The sequence below is a fragment of the Hyalella azteca genome, unplaced genomic scaffold (assembly GCF_000764305.2).
Source record: "Hyalella azteca isolate HAZT.00-mixed unplaced genomic scaffold, Hazt_2.0.2 contig15841, whole genome shotgun sequence".
Classification (NCBI taxonomy): Eukaryota; Metazoa; Arthropoda; class Malacostraca; order Amphipoda; family Hyalellidae; genus Hyalella; species Hyalella azteca.
Window position 1 is genome coordinate 94,851 of NW_025945675.1, and position 17,391 is coordinate 112,241.

General features: G+C 35.9%; 1 protein-coding gene across 1 annotated transcript; it reads right to left on the reverse strand.

Annotated features, from left to right (window-relative positions):
- Window positions 1–299: 299 nt before the first annotated feature.
- On the reverse strand, window positions 300–3,176 carry LOC108664502 (sperm acrosomal protein FSA-ACR.1-like). The gene is made up of 2 exons (XM_018151097.1): window positions 2,805–3,176; window positions 300–428 (listed from the first exon to the last, which is right to left on the reverse strand). Exons 1-2 carry the CDS (start codon window positions 3,174–3,176, stop codon window positions 300–302), a joined length of 501 nt encoding a protein of 166 aa, XP_018006586.1.
- Window positions 3,177–17,391: the final 14,215 nt, after the last annotated feature.

Here is a 17,391-nt window from a genome sequence, read left to right on the forward strand (position 1 = left end):
TCGTGTACGAGTGTCTTCATCTCCGATCTTATTTACACGTCTCTGTTGCTGTTAGCCTGTTACTTCTTCGTCTATTTTGCTGTTAGCCTGTTACTTCTTCGTCTATTTTGCTGTTCGCCTGTTCCTTCTTCGTCTCTGTTGCTGTTAGCCTGTTCTTTCTTCGTCTCTGTTGCTGTTCGCCTGTTCATTCTTCGTCTCTGTAGCTGTTCACTTGTTCCTTCTTCGTCTCTGTTGCTGTTCACCTGTTCCTTCTTCGTCTCTGTTGCTGTTCACCTGTTCCTTCTTCGTCTCTGTTGCTGTTAGCCTGTTCCTTCTTCGTCTCTGTTGCTGTTAGCCTGTTCCTTCTTCGTCTCTGTTGCTGTTCGCCTGTTCATTCTTCGTCTCTGTTGCTGTTCACTTGTTCCTTCTTCGTCTCTGTTGCTGTTCACCTGTTCATTTTTTGTCTCTGTTGTTGTTCACCTGTTCATTTTTCGTCTCTGTTGCTGTTCACCTGTTCATTCTTCGTCTCTGTTGCTGTTCACTTGTTCCTTCTTCGTTTCTGACGCTGTTTGCCTGTTCATTCGTCGTCTCTGAAGCCGTTCACCTGTCTCTCATCTTTTCTGAAATATTGCACGGTTCACTTATTACTTACCTACGTCAGTGCACAGGTTTTTCATACCCTTGTGTCCACCAGTGCTGTACTGTACAAGCAAGTACACATCAGGCTAATGACATTTAAGTAACTATTAAACCGCGTAAATTAAAACAATTAGATGCAACTCGGGTAAACTTTAAGAAGATCCAAACACTACGCATTGTTGTGAGATGATTTACGTAATTTTTTGCTCTTTTTTGTTCGTTTTGAGGTATTTGAGATAAACCTTTATTCAACATGACGGCAACATTTGAAACTAAATGTAATACTGGTTGGAAATTCCGTAGATTTTAACTGAACAAATGTTAATATTCTCTGTGTTATTTGTAAATTAAGTGTACTCAATGTAAACTAAGGATGTTGTAGCTGTCATACTGACACCGAATTTATCTAAGAGTTAAGATCACTGAAATGTTCAATAGCATAGGCCTAATATTCAATAACCTAGGCCTAATATGTAGAAGAAATTGTTTATCGCTTTGATACAGCCTAGTATCCAGTCCATCGGGTCTCTGGCGACATTTCGTCACTTGTGGGAAGATAATAGATTTAAAAATTTAAATACTCTTCTTTTTTATGATGTTAAAATGAGAAAAAGATAGAATATTATTTAACATCAAATATCAAAGTTTTAACTGATAAATCAGTTCAGCAAAGCAAACGGAATTTGCTGAGCACATACATGCAAAAAAATTTTGAATTTATTAAGCTAAAGACGGATTTAAACCTTATATGCTGTTCCTAATTTTAATTTAATCTATTTTTAATCCTTCCTAATAGTAATCACATTAAGATGTTAGCCTGTTCCTTCTTCGTCTCTGCTGCTGTTAGCCTGTTCTTTCTTCGTCTCTGCTATTGTTAGCCTGTTCCTTATTATTCAACATGATGGCTGCAGCTGAAACTAAATGTAATACTGGTTGCAAATTCCGTAGAGTTAAAATGAACAAATGCAAATATTCTCATAGTTATTTGTAAATTAAAGTATACACAATGTAAACTAATGATGTTGTAGCTGTCATACTGACACCGAATTTATCTAAGAGTTAAGATCACTGAAATGTTCAATAACATAGGCCTAATATTCAATAACGTAGGCCTAGTAGAAGCAATTGTTGATCGCTATGATACAGCCTGGTATCCAGTCCATCAGGTCTCCGGCGACATGTCGTCACTTGTGGAAAGATTATCGATTCAAAAATTTGAAATACTCTTTTTTTACGATGTTAAAGTGAGAAAAATATAGAATATTATCAAATCAAATATCAAGGTTTTAATTGATGAATCTGTACAACAAAGCAAACGAAATTTGCTGAGCACATGCTTTCAAATTTTAAATTTATTAAGCTAAAGACGGATTTAAACCTTATATGCTGTTCCTAATTTTAATTTAATCTATTTTTAATCCTTCCTAATAGTAATCACATTAAGAATGTAAATGATTCGCCATTCGGCACAGCGAAAAAGACCTGCAATTTTTGTCACGGTGTTGTGTGATCTCGAACCAGCCGTTTCTTTGCGCATTTTCTCATTTATGGAAAAATGGCGCTATTGTGCTCGTCATGTCCGTCTGTCTGTCCGTCCGTCCGTGACTTCACGTTTTCGTAGACGAGAAAATGCGCGCTCTGTCACTCACTGCAGTGAGCACTGAGTTATATTTTTCCCCTTTATACACCATACTGTTCCATTTACAGTCCATACGAGGGCAAGTGCCGGCTCCACACTGCGATGTTCACCGACCTGATGTTGTGCTGTGCCCCGAAATAGCCGCAGCTTGATGCAAATTTTGTGATATCGCGTTCGCTTGTACAATAGACAAAAGTTTATCACGTTTGCCTGTACAATAGACTAGAGTTTATCGTCTATCAACGCGCCACCTTCATCGTACAAACTCCGTCTAGCTTTGCATATGAGGAGCAACGTGGATGCTTCGTGCAGTGCGATGTCTCCAGCGGGGAAAAAAAATTACACGATTTTTTGCTTCGAATATTCTCTTTATTTGTATTGGGGTATTTCATTATTATTTAATAAAATTTTAAGGTTTTCTCTCATAATTATGCGTTTGGCGCAATTTTTGCCGTGAATTGGCACAGTTCCAAAGTGTGGCCGCAAGCAAGCGCAATTGAGTTTTATTTTTCTTATACATGATTTTTCCACTACCATAGCCACCCACATCTTTTGCATAGCCACCTACATCTTTTGCATAGCCATCCACATCTTTAGCATAGCCACCCACATCTTTTGCATAGCCACCTACATCTTTACTGCTGTCCTCTGCTGTCCTCTGCTGTCCTCTGCTGTCCTCTCCTGTCCTCTCCTGTCCTCTGCTGTCCTCTCCTGTCCTCTGCTGTCCTCTGCTGTCCTCTCCTGTCCTCTGCTGTCCTCTGCTGTCCTCTCCTGTCCTCTCCTGTCCTCTGCTGTCCTCTGCTGTCCTCTCCTGTCCTCTGCTGTCCTCTGCTGTCCTCTGCTGTCCTCTGCTGTCCTCTGCTGTCCTCTCCTGTCCTCCCTTCTCTTTCTCTGTCCTCCCATGGCCTACTATGGCCATCTATATCCTACCCTGTCCTCCTGTGGTCTACTCATGCCCTCCCATGTCTAATCTTGTCACCCTGTCTATATCTGTTTTTATCTGTCCTTCCCTGTCCTTCCCCGTCTTTCACTGTCCTTCACTGTCATTCCCTGTCCTCTCATGTTATTCCTATGTCCTATCCTGTCCAGTATCTTGGGGCGAATTTGTGAGTTTCTTGTGTTGGATGGAAAAGCCCTGAATATGCGAATGCATAAGCCCAGTATACTTTTATTCTGAATTATAATAATAATAATAGCGGTTTCAGCGTTTAGTAGGCCGTAGGCCTGTCGCCGAATCATCGCAGAACATTCACAGCATTTTGCGGTCCCGAACTCACAACTCACTGCTACAATTCTGCTGTGCTTAACCGCCCGGCCTCCTCGCCGATTCTGACCAGAAACTGGCGCACAGAGCTGGGATCGAACCCGCACCTCTCTGCTCCAATCCTGGTACTCTGAACTGTAACCACTGGGCCACTGAATTGTTTATTTGTAGATCATTAAAAGTAATTTAAGGGCCGGCACCAATTGTATAATTAAGGGAGGCTCATTGAAATATGCTAAGAATGACTTATCCTGCATGGCTGACTGGCGCAGGTAGGATGAACTGATATTTGGAGCTATTTTCAATAACGGTATGGAGCCGCATTTCAACATCAGGACTACGTTACGTTTCCGACATTTCTGTCGCGAAATTTCAGCTAAAAAGACGCCCCGGAGTGAATGTGTTTACATGAGCCTTTGTGTAGAATTGTGTACAACATGTCGGCGAGGAGCGGGACGATAGCTTCCAATTAGCGATATTGTACAGCACGTCAGCAAGAGGCAAGCTAGTCAAAAGTGGTTTTGCAAGTTGCTACTTCAAAATTTTGACTCAGGGGCAAATGTCAATTTCTTTACAACAATCCTGTCTCTGCATGGTACATGTGTAATACATACAGAAGAAACATTTATCGTAGAAATTCCTATATATCGGACACAGATCGTTACTTTAGCCAGTTTACATTATTGTTAGTCGCTATATCAATTTTTTTTGGGAATATTTTTTTGTTTTTTACAACGTTTTACACTCTGAGTTGTAAGCAACGCTTTGGCTTAGAGCGTGCGAAACAAGGCCTGGAGTAAACATCCATCATCGGGAATATCTTATCCCAACACCTCATCCTTGAGGAAACTGACGCAAGCTCCTAGGGACTCTCGTGCCCAGGCAAGGAGATTACCGCGGTCTTGTTGGGGCAGCTTTGGAGCACAAAATAACCACTATTAGTTATTAGTTTCAATGTAAAATTTGTGAATAAATCCCAGCGATTTTTCAGGTAACCGTACTTTAGTTTTCTTTTAGAGTTATAAATATAAACTTTTATCGTTAAAATCCAAAACTATTATTCAAAATCACATGATAAATTTTAAAAAAACATTGCATCATATCTAAGCTAAATAATTTCATCCTAGAATCACGTTAATTTTTGTATCCACGTTCTTATTAGCATCGAAGCCATGCATGAAACGTTTGGCATAATTTTCGTTTGCTTGTGATATTCTTACACTCTATCAATATATATAAACGATATTTATGCTACTCCCCGTCACTGTACTGTTCTCCCCGTCACTGTACTGTTGCTCAAGTTCTACTTCTACTTATTTCCGCCTGCGAGCACGTGCATTTTTCGAGTCCGCTTGTAGGTAGGTGCATTTATTGTCTATATGGCGTTTTGTTTGAAAACTTTTACCTGTAATCATGTTGTATGCGATATATGTATAAATATTCAGAAGCAGGTGCTCTTATGTTTCACACAAAAAATCCTTCTTCTTTAAAAGCGAACTTGCGTTAGGTCAAAATCATACTTCAATTATTTTATTCCGTAGTATTTTTTTAATTCATGTGTTTTCTTCAAAAAGTCTCTCGGTGTAAAGCATTTTCTTACTACCCGTCTCTTCCTGAGCCGCTAATCTTTTTCTCTCAAAAAGTTCTCGTTTGCTTCAAAGTTTAAGAGGAAATGTTTAATTTTATTTTGCTTCTGCACTCGTCGGAGCGCGCGGCGGCTGCGCGAAACTTCGACGTGCAAAGTTTTAATAGAAATTAAGATTTTAATATAATAATTAAGAAAGAACTTAACATGTAAGAATTTGCTGTGATCAAAGAAACTGTTTTATAAATGTGTTTTTTAAGTTGTCCTTCAAAATAACATAGCATTTGCATGCTGGAGAATTTTATAAATATTAGCGTTGAGTAAGTTCTATAAATCGACGATATTCGTCTAAGCTTAAAGGGAAACTAAGCTAATAAGATTAAATAGAAGCCTTCATCGTGTTTGATCCTTCGGTTCCCATTATTCAATATCTTCATATACATAGGAACTACTGAATTTATCTGACCTTTGAGTTTTCGAAAATAATTTTATGGTTCCAATTTGGAGTTGTATCCGATTTACGTGCATTATTTACTTATGTCCAGCAAAAATTACTTAACAGTAAAACAGCAAATCGTTGTCCATTTTTCGATGATCGATCATTTGTTCTGCCGTCGACAATGAGGAATGAAGTTTCGAGGTGACTGAGATTATGTGTTCGATTTTTTCTTCGAGCGTGTATGCCTCTAAATTTGTTAGCATTTTTCTTGCTTTATTTGCTTCTTGCATCACAATTTTCTAATGCCCTTTTTTGGATATGCTTCCTACGATTCATGTCCGATGATGGTTCCAAATGATATGCATCCTACGATTCATGTCCGATGATGGTTCCAAATGATATGCCTCCCTACCATTCATGCCTCCTACCGTGCTTATCTGAATTTATCTTGTCTGTTTAATTTTTCATTATCAAGTTATTCTACCCACTAACAATTGTACCTTCGAAAGGTTCACCTAACATGGCTTCTCCTTCAAAGTCCCAGTAATTTATTCATCAGGACTCGTAAGGATCTCGCAATCTTTTCGATGCAATTCTCCTAAGTTACCGCCAATTCGAACATCTCAAACTGCTTGTATTTTATTTCAATTATTTTGCCTGCTATTTGATATCTCCAGCATTTGTATTTGTTCGAGAAAATCACAAAAGAAGTTAAAATTAATACATTAAAATGATTTTTCAGCAGTGAAATTAAATTTTTCAGCAGTGGTAAAATTATTTCGTGTCTACCTATACTGTCATTTGGTCATTGATCAATAGCTGTCATAAATTATGAAAATTTAATTTTGAACTTTTATTTCAAATACAAATTATCAAAGATCTAAAACTTCATGAAGACATTTATGCGGAATGCGAGAGATCAACGTGTAAACTTCTATGTAACTGGAAGAGAATACTGACGTATATTCCATTCTGCTGTGTCTACCGAAAAAATATCTCGGTGGAGGAAAATTTTCTTATATGTTTCAAAGGTACTTTGATTTTTAATCATAGAATAAAGATAAAAGAACGGAAGCTTGACTCGGCACACAGCCCGTTACTATCAGAACGCTATCACTTCTTATCTCCATACTTCCTATCGAGTGCGGAATGGTGCGCAGGTGCTGCATATATATACTCTAATCAAGATACAAATGTTGACCTAGCATTCTTATAAGTCTCAACTTCCAAATAAAGGTTTTTAAAGTGCTAATTCAACAATTAGATTAGGAACTTCATTTATTATATGATATGTAAATTTGCAATATTTTCATATAGTTGTTCGAGTCCCCTCTGCTTATGACGGGAACAATTTTCTTGCACTTTTTGACCTTCAACGATGCTTCGTCAAAATTCTGTACTGTCTTGAGTACAAACTAACAATATTCGGGACTATTATTACCGAAATCCCCCCTAATAATATACGTTTAAAAATTACTTTTTAAAGACAACACTTCTAAAGAATCCAGTGTCTCCAATGTTACAGATGTACAATGAATTTCTCATTTTATTTTTGAATATTAAAAAAATTAATTTTTCAATTTTTTTAATACGGTATATAAAAAAATTTCCGAAATTATTTATTCTGTCAATTGATTCAAGCATTGCCTCCGACTTCACACAAGTGTGCAAAATTTCAGATCAATTGGACAGGCAAAAGTGTGTCAAATATCAGTTATACGATTTGTAGCTGACAAAATTATTTTTTTTTATTTTTTTAATATTGAAAAAAATTTAAATTTTTGAAATCATTTATTTTGTCATTTGATTCATGCATTGTCTCCAACTTTACGCAAGTGTGCAAAATTTCAGATCGATAGGATAAGTAGAGATGTGTTAAATTTCAATTATAAGATTGGTAGCAGACAGACACACAGACAGACAGACAGACAGACAAACAAACAAACAACAAGAAGTGAAGTTAAAGGAAGTGTTGTAAAAAGTGGTTTGGTTTGACAATGTAGTTGCCGGCCATATACAGGCAAGAACTGGTTTTAAAGTATTCTTACGAAATCTGAGCCTCGCAAAATGTGTAATGGTTGGCTCATCAATAAACATGAATAATAACGTCCATCCAGATTTGTTGACAGTCTTGCAAAAAAAAATATTTTTAACTAATTGGAAACGTGTGTAAAACTCAATTTTAAGCGAAATAGCAATACAACAAAGATATATGTGCATTGCACGTAAATTATTTGTAACGGTTTACATATTTTTTTTCGACTGAAGGCTGCCTAAAGTCCTATAATGAATTTTTTAATTCAAAGCTTACGGTCAAAAACGAAATGAATTCCCGCCCTCCTGAACCATAAGGTGCAAATTGAAAATCTCTTATCTCCATATAATAGCTGGAACAATAGAACACAGTAATTTCGTACATGATTTGGAACCCAACACAAAATACACAAACCAATATCGTTAAAGATTACTTAGGGTTTAAAAAAACAATATTTTTGAGACTTATTGTCGGCATGTAAGATGAAACACCCTAATGTGCTTAGTTCCCTTGCACTTCATTGTCCTCTCCACGAAACGGTATTGAATTTATTGCAGAAGCTGAACAATCTGGGAAAATTATATCCAAAACTTAAAGAAATTAAAAAAAAACATGATAATGAAATAAAATTATGCAGATTAGAATTTAATTAGCGAGGCAGTATTCAAAATATAAAAATTCATGAACCCCACGACTTCTTAGTCAAAATGATGTAATGCTTAATCACGACAACCTTCAACAGCAAGCAACTTAACAGACAACATTAATTAGATGATTATTTTCAATGATTATTAATAATTAAATTATTTAATTCGATAATATTAATAAATAAATTGAATCTTTAATATTTAATCGTCTCCTGATATTTTAAAAGAGTTGACGTCCGTTAAAAAATACGATTTTTTGGACGTCTGCGAATAAGATTGGCACCATAACAATGTGACCGCTTAAATTATGCCGGATTGGTTTGCCTGCAAAGGTTCCAATCGTTGATCGTCAATACATCGTTCTTTTTGATCGAAGTTTTCGATCAAATTGTTTTGTGTCAGGCATTTATTTATATTAGGTTGTTCTTTTTATACTGATAGAGTGAACATAATCATGTCATATGTCTATATGAAATTAGCAAATTGCCTTACATTAATGAATAACTCATTTTACTCGTTAATTTTCACATTTTATTGTATAATTAAGGTATTCATAATCGAGTATATGAACATGCTGACAATTTAATATAAATTCATGTACCAGTATATGAACACGTTGACAGTTTACTATAAGTTCATATTCGAGTAACACGCTGACAGTTCAATATAATCAAAAGACATTGGGAGCAAAATTTTTTGTGGACCTAAAGTTTTTGAATTCGGATTTGCGAAAATGAGGTTCAGCTTTCCAACCAATTATTTAAACTGTAAATCGACTCAAGTTCGCAAACATTAATTTAAAAATAAATGGGGGTATTAAATTGATTTAAATCCTCATCCGGGTTAAATTTGCAAGCTAAACCCGGAGTTGAATTTGGGAACATTTTTCAGAGGAAGCATTAATTTTTGTTCGGTTTCCAAAGCGATAAAATTGATCTTGGCAATCTGGCCGGCTCAGCATTCCTGAAGCAGAGATACTTGTCCTCTAGAGCCGCAGCTTCTAGTTTTATCTGAACTTTCCATGTCTACAATGTTCATGGAAATTCATTCATGAATAAATTTAAGTTAAACAGAAGCGCATTGAAGTGGCGAAATACTACATAGAAAAGGATTTTAAATCAAAAATTTTTGATGGGTTTTATCAACTTACAGCTTTTCTGATGCGAAGAATGCTAGAAGAAATAGAATGATAAAATATCTGAGAGTCAAATTTTAAACTTTTTCTGAACAATAGGATATTATAATTAGGATGGATCGCCAAATTTCTGCATGCGTTAATATATGATTTCTTCAACCACTTATAGGACCAGATCGTGTTTAATAACAAATTGGATCTCATGCATTATAAAAAATACCAGCTGATTAGCCTGGTCCCACCTGGCTTTATAATTCGTGCGATATCGGAATACTATGATTTAAAATCCCGTCACTCCCGAAATCCCTAGACTTTTATATTGCCTCGCTCACTTATAATAAAATTTCAGGTCCAGGCATTATCCCGACACGATAAGTTTTTTGGATTCGCGCCCAAACATCCACTATGTGCTAGTGTTTAGTGTGTTGCATGGATCCCGAAGAGACCAAAATTTGTTGGAGGTCTGCCAGGAAAGTTGATGTCCGACGTGAAACTTTTACGTAAGCGCTCCAAAATTGCTTGGTGTAGAGCCTTTTTAGAGGTTTTAAGGTAAGTTTTATTTCCGCAGGAGCTGTAAAAATATAATCGTTGCAGAAAATAACTTCCACTCGAAAAAAATTCGTTGAATTTTGCTGTATAGATTGAATACAAGTACAGTAAAAACTATCTTGGAAGACAATGAAGTGGCATGTGTCGCATTCCAAATAATGTTCACCGCTACTATTCCATCGGAAACATGAATTCAAATCGATAATTAAATTGACAATTTAGGCTTTGATAGATAACTACACTACATGTGATGTTGCTGACATGTGTCTTCATATGATTTGATTGCTATTAAGTTTTTATTTCTTTTTAAAAACGCTTTAGAAGAAAAATGATTTACATCCTAGAATTTCCAGTTCACCTGTGGACTCATGCTCGTAGCCCAGGTCATGTTCTTCTTTGATCTACCACTTCAGTGGTCGCTCTTTGATGCCACTACACGATATCAATTTCAATTTAGATGCCAGGACTTCTTGCAAGTCTTGTGGACTTGCAGCTTCCTTTTCATTGTGCAGCTCGACTTGCCCGTCAAAACTCGCGCAGTTTCGCCCGTTTGCATGCGATGTCGCAATGGAGTTTCTAATGCACGAGCAATACAATTGAGCGAACGATCAATTATTTTGCAAGCAGTGCTTAAAGATTGAAAATCGTGGAGAAATCTATTTCCTCTATTCGGTTGAACATAATGTTTACATAATAATGATAGTATTGAAATATGCATAATCCTAAAAAAATAATTTAAGTGTGAAGTAAAACTTACCGCGCAATAAAAATATCGATTGATAGAATGGACAACTACTAATATTATTATGAGCCTTGCAGAGGGACATATGCTTGGGAATTAATCCAAAGAAAACAGCNCGATGATACCTGAGACCATGTAGGACGTTATCATTACGTACCATTCTCATATTGGTCTCGATGATACCCGAGACCATCCGGGACGTTATCATTACGTACCATTCTCATATTGGTCCCGATGATACCTGAGACCATCCGGGACGTTATCATTACCTACCATTCTCATATTGGTCTCGATGGTACCTGAGACCAAATGACAGACGAGGCATCGATTAGTTCTTGTTGCTGCGCGGTCATCACTGCGCCGCCGCGCATAAAGCTTCACTAATGCACTTCTCTAATCATAGATGAATTATTACTCAATCATTCATTAAACCTAATTTCTCTCAAGGATAATACTTTCGTCCGAATCAATTTAATTCACATGCTATTTGAGTGTTATTTATAATTTATATTGGCGCATGTTATTTATAGTTAAAATTGATGGAATGGCTGAGCGTTTTCTGTACTTCAATAAACTTTCATGGGTGAACTTTTTTTTGGTGCATGTGATTTTTGAACCGCACACATTTTTTTCTTTCGAATGTCATTATTTATAATTACCAGCAGTTAAACTTCTATTGACGCATTAGTTTCTTCTTAAAACTTTTGTTTGCCCATTTCTCGCCTATTTCAAATAACTATGTTCATTAAATGTTTCTTATTCATGACAATGATGTGGCGTTGATTTGCCAATGAAGAATTGATTTCATTTCATTCACGAAAAATATTATTCATTCATTATACTAACTCGTGTTTTCTTTAATAACATCAATAATGTAATCGCACTAACTTCGCCGTAAATTTGTTTCCCCGGACAACAGAGAGAAAGGTTACTATGAATTAGACAAAAAACAGCGTTTCGTGCATTTAATTTACGAATAGAAATATTTGTGTATGTGAAGGACCTGTAAGCTGGATAGATAAAGAACGAATTCAAACTTACCTGAATAGCAAACACAAATTTTGAATTGCTGCGAATATGAGCGTAATTCCGGGGCACCAGAACAATTTTTTAAACACGATTCTTGGTTGTAACTTAGATGCCATTAATGAATCGGACCAGTTCAATTTCTTGAGACGAATGGGCATTTAGTTACCAACCAGTATCTACATATGTAAGATACATTAGAAATGCCATGAATATTTCTTATTATTTTATTGTAACCAGAAGATATTAAAAATAGATTGTGACAAGGACCGTTAGGGGAATTTTGAAATAATCGTTAAACATATATCGTGTGAAATTTAAAGTCTCATTATAATAAATTTCATTCTTCCTATTCGACTTTCCAATTAATTTACCTACTCCTCACTAATTAATAAATATGAAACTAGGACGACATCCTCAGGTCGGATACTTTACGCCTATTCAGGCTTGCCCTATATCAGCTAAACGCTGAATTTTACGCGGTAGTTTACGCACCTGAAATGAATTTCACCAACGCGCTCGATGAAGCTGCGCCCGCCTTGGCGCGAGGAATTCGTGAATAAAGGGAGACTGACACAGACTGCATTGCTTTATGGGCGCATTCGGGCGTGGGTTTTCAGTTTACAGAGATGACATTTTCCTCATTATCTGTTCCTGATTGTAATTGAATTCAAAATATGAAGCAATTGAAGCATATGTATATATGTTTTGATGACTCTATATTCATTTTTAACGTGAGTAATGTGGAAAAAGGTAGGCACGCAAAGACTTTTTTATGCGCTTAAAACATCTATGTACAAAAATGAAAGGTAACGTTAAGTAGCCTAAATCCATTCCTAAGTTAGTCTACGGTAATTGAGTTAAGGATTTTATTTACTATAATTGATTGGTAAACTCGGTTATTTTTTAATGATAAGACCTTCGAAATCGACAAAGTGTTTGTGGTCATTTACAATATGCTTTTACCAAATCTCTTATAATAATAATACTACTAATAATAATATGTGTGTTACGTAATAATATACATGCCAAATAATGAAGTTTGCTTAATTTGCTCACTTGCATTCAATAACATTTTTCCTGTCACCCTATGGAATATATTCTTCTTGTTCTTAATAATCCGTAATGTTTTCCACCTCACCTAATATCTATTTGAACTTCTCAAATATCCTCAGTTTGAGCAAGAATATCCAAGCAATAAAAATGTTTTGCAGGACATCATCCTTCGATTCTTTGATGTCTGCATGTATGGTCTCCTCATCGTGTTTCCGTTGAAGCAATTAATGAAATAAGCTAATTAGTGAACGATGGAGTAATCAATGAGATAAACTTATTAGTGAACGTTGACATAATCAATGATATAAGCTCATTAATTAACGGTGTTTGTGTGCTGCGTTTATACGCTTTGCCTGAGTGAGTTCCAAGAGCCGTTGCCTGCTGACCGACTGATTATCTTTGTGGGTAATTAATGGATGATCCTTCGGGGTAATTAACGGATGATCCTTAGGGGTAATTTACCTATGATCCTTTGTGGTAATTTACGGATGATCCTTTGTGGTAATTAACGGATGATCCTTATGGGTAATTAACGGATAATCCTTAGGAGTATTTAATAGATGATCCTATGGACAATTTAATGGATGATCCTTCGGGGTAATTTACGGATGATCCTTTGTGGTAATGAACGAATGATCTTTAAGGGTTATTAACGGATGATTCTTAAGGGTAATTTACGGATGATCTTTGGGGGTAATTAACGGATGATTCTTAGGAGTAATTAATGGATAATTATAAGGATAAGGATAATTTTTAGGGGTAGTTTACGAATGATCCTTGAGGGTAATCTACTGATGATATTTGAGTGCAGTTAACTGATGGTAAAGCATCGTCTGCTAATAATGAAAGAACGTGCATTGGAATATTGGGGAGCGATCACTTCACTTGCTTGCTTTGTCTTAAAATTTTTCTGTTTGTGTAAGTTCTTGTTAGTTGCTTAATTCACAATTCATTTGTACACTTGGCATTTCTCTAGACATGTTATTTACATTCGTTGGAAAATCCCCGTTGAATAGTATATTGATTAACTAAATGCACACGTTTAAAGGATTGCTTGGTGGAAAATACTGCCTATGTTCATGTATCCGAATATTTGGCACCGGATTTATCTTATGGTCTATATTTTTAGTTTGCCTAATATATCGCCTTTTTGCAAGCATTTTTGAGTCATCTGTCTCAGGGGGTCATGCGAGTGTTATGGCCGCGGTATGGTCGGCCAGAGACACTTGACCGTCCCTTGGGAGGCGATTAGTGTTGCGTATCTTCTTGAACCCTTGACCTTATTTATCGCCTTACGCACACTGCGCCTTGAGGCTTCAGCCTTAAACTCATAAATATAAAAGCTACTACCTATTACAATAAAATATCCCTTTTGCATCATTTACAAATAACGATCATAACATAATTTCATCATTTCCTGCAGTACGTGTCACTCTTATTTTGGCTTGTTCATTCAACAGCAGAACTTCCGTCAATGATATGTCGAAATATAATAGGGAATAAAGCATTCACCGTAAAATTAAAGAATTTGAATTTTTATCTGAGTAAGGCTTTAAAAAATTTTCTTCCTCGTTGAAGTATACGAGTGTGTTGCTGGAACTGTGAATGCACAGGTGTTCTGAAAGCTTTTTTTTAATGTTTGTATTTTATAATATCTCATGAAAATTTCGCTATCAGTTGGCTCATTGAATCGTTTCATTTCGGTTCAGTTGCGGGGTTCTTATTTAGAAGCTGCCTTCATTTTTGCAGTTGCAGACAACAGCCGTCGTCGTTGTATTTTTTTGAACAAAAACCAGGGCGTGATACTTGGTACATTTGGTATTGTCTGAACGAGCGACTGCATACCGGATTCGTTGGTCTTACGATAGTAATTTAAATTTATTTATGACAATGTGAATAACTTGTTCATTAGCGTTTTCCGTTCGCGGAATACGATTCTGCAAAAGAATATTGGGATTTACTGGTGGTTTTAACGTGGCCGGGGAAATCTAACGTCCAATCGTTGATTACTATTACCCACGAAACTACAACTATACGATTACTATTACCCATATTATCGGCGACCAGCGGTTGGCCACCAGGATGCGTCCGTTTTATTCGTGAATAAAAATTATCTTGTATAAACCGCAAATTTTTTTTTATATTCTGAGGTCATAAAATTCCAATGTCTTGAGCCAAGAAAATTAATTGAAACCGATGTACTTTCCCAATGTTCAATTATTCAAGGCGAGCAACCGTTGAGTTGATTATATATTACAAAGATTCTTTGTAGTCAATCGAATATTTTCGTATGTTATCTTTTGGTATGAGCCACAACACTTCGTTGAACAATTACCATTAAAGTTTTTTTTCAGGGAAGTTATTAATTTTAACAGAGTGTTTTTCACAATATTGATACTACTTGTTCCCAAGGCCATGTCTCATTAGAGTCGTTTGAAACGAGTTTTATATGTATTATCGTCATAAGAATGTATTTCATTTTAAAGGCATTGAAATTCCCTTTATATGGCAGCTTTATTCACTAATTATAAATGAAGATCCGTTAATTTATCTATCGTTGAGTATTTATTAATAATAAATATCCGTTCCTTCTTCCATGTAAATCAAATCCCCGGCGCGTGCTAACCCATCACGACAAGTCATCTTCACGTCAGGCCTGAGACGCACGGCAAGCTTGCCCCCCTGATCAGATGTAGGCATATAAGGCAATTATTGGACACAATTATTGTGTATTAATATGATAAATTAGGAAATTAATCAGAAGAATCGTCCATCAATTTCTCATAGTGTAAGACTGTTTCTCCAATTTAATAGATTATTCTAATATTATTTTAGGCAAGATTAAATATTAATTACTGTTTTGAGGTAATTAATGCACTTTATTGTATTAATTTAAGCCGTGTTTGAATTATGCGTGTGAGTTCAACCGTTGTTTACCCTTCGTTGCACGAAGATTGGTAGATTTAAGCAAGAAATATATGCTCTTATCATTAAATCAAGTGTTGAAGGTCTAACATAGCATTTTTAAAGAAATTTTAATTATCAAAGTATACTGTATTTCGATTTTGAATACAATGACATCAAGTTCAGAGGTTCAGTGATTTGTCCATTGAACTAGTTATGATTTTAATGGCGTCCACAAGGCTCGTCATTCACTCGTTAATTTTTAAGAATATTTCAAAGAGTTGTTGGCCTAGCAAACCATTAACAAATGCTTCATAGCCAATAGCGATATATCTTTGAAAAAGCTGATAACAGAATGTATAATAAGAACAAAGTTTTGGGTGCGAACAGAATGTACAATGAGATCAGGACGTATTTTAAGAAATGAAAACAATCTCCAATGAGAACACAATGTCTAATGAGAAGACAATGTCTAATGAGAAGACAATCTCTAATGAAAACACAATCTCTAATGAGAACACGAATGAGAACACAATATCTAATGAGAACACAATGTCTAATGAGAACACAAAGGAGAACACAATCTAATGAGAACACAAAGTAGAACACAAACTCTGATGAGAACACAAATGAGAACACAATCTCTAATGAAAACACAGATGAGTACACAATCTCTAATGAAAACACAGATGAGAACACAATCTCTAATGAAAACACAGATGAGAACAAAATCTCAAATGAGAACACAGATGAGAACCCAATCTCTAATGAGAACACAGATGAGAACACAATCTTTAATGAAAACACAAATGAGAACACAATCTCTAACGAGAACACAAATGAGAACACACATCTCTAATGAGAACACAAATGAGAACACAATCTCTAATGAAAACACAGATGAGAACACAATATCTAATGAGAACACAGATGAGAACACAATCTCTAAAGAGAACACAGATGAGAACACAATCTCTAATGAAAACACAAATGAGAACACACATCTCTAATGAGAACACAAATGAGAACACAATCTCTAATGAGAACACAATTTGAAACTTATACAGCGAACAATCAATTACCAGAACTTTAGCTTCATTTAAAGAATTGTAGCTAAAACGTATGCTGCAAAATTATTTGAAAATGTGCTTCAAATTTGATATCAAAACAGTCATTTTTGTTATAAAAAAACCTTTTACACCGGTTCCCGAAACATGAACTACCTATCCCGCTTTTCGGTCATCAAGCTTTATACAGCTTTCCTAATCAAGTTTATTGACTAACCAATATTTGGAAAAATTTCGATCGTCATGTGATCGACATCAGACAAATTTATTGATTTCAATTCTAATGCGATCGTTTAAACTTTACTCTGTTACGTACAATGTTGTATAAGTGACTGAGCGTATAGCAAGATCTCGAGTACCTATAATCAACATAAGATATTTCAACAGAAGAATATTAATCTTAAATAAATTTAGGAACTTTCGCAGCAGAAGTGATCGATTTCTCAAAAATGAGAAGATCATCAAAGTTTGGATTCGTTGCAATTATTTTTGTATCCATCTGAAGCAAACCGCCACGCCCTCTAGACAATCTCACAGCACCTGAGGTGCGAGGCTAGAGTGACGTCGCAGTTTGTCAAGCAAATAAAGCCAGACGCGCAGCCAGGCTCTTGGCCCACGTACGACCTGCGAAATACCAAGTCGCTCGAGGACCGCACTGCGTGTTCTCATTATAACGTATTTACAA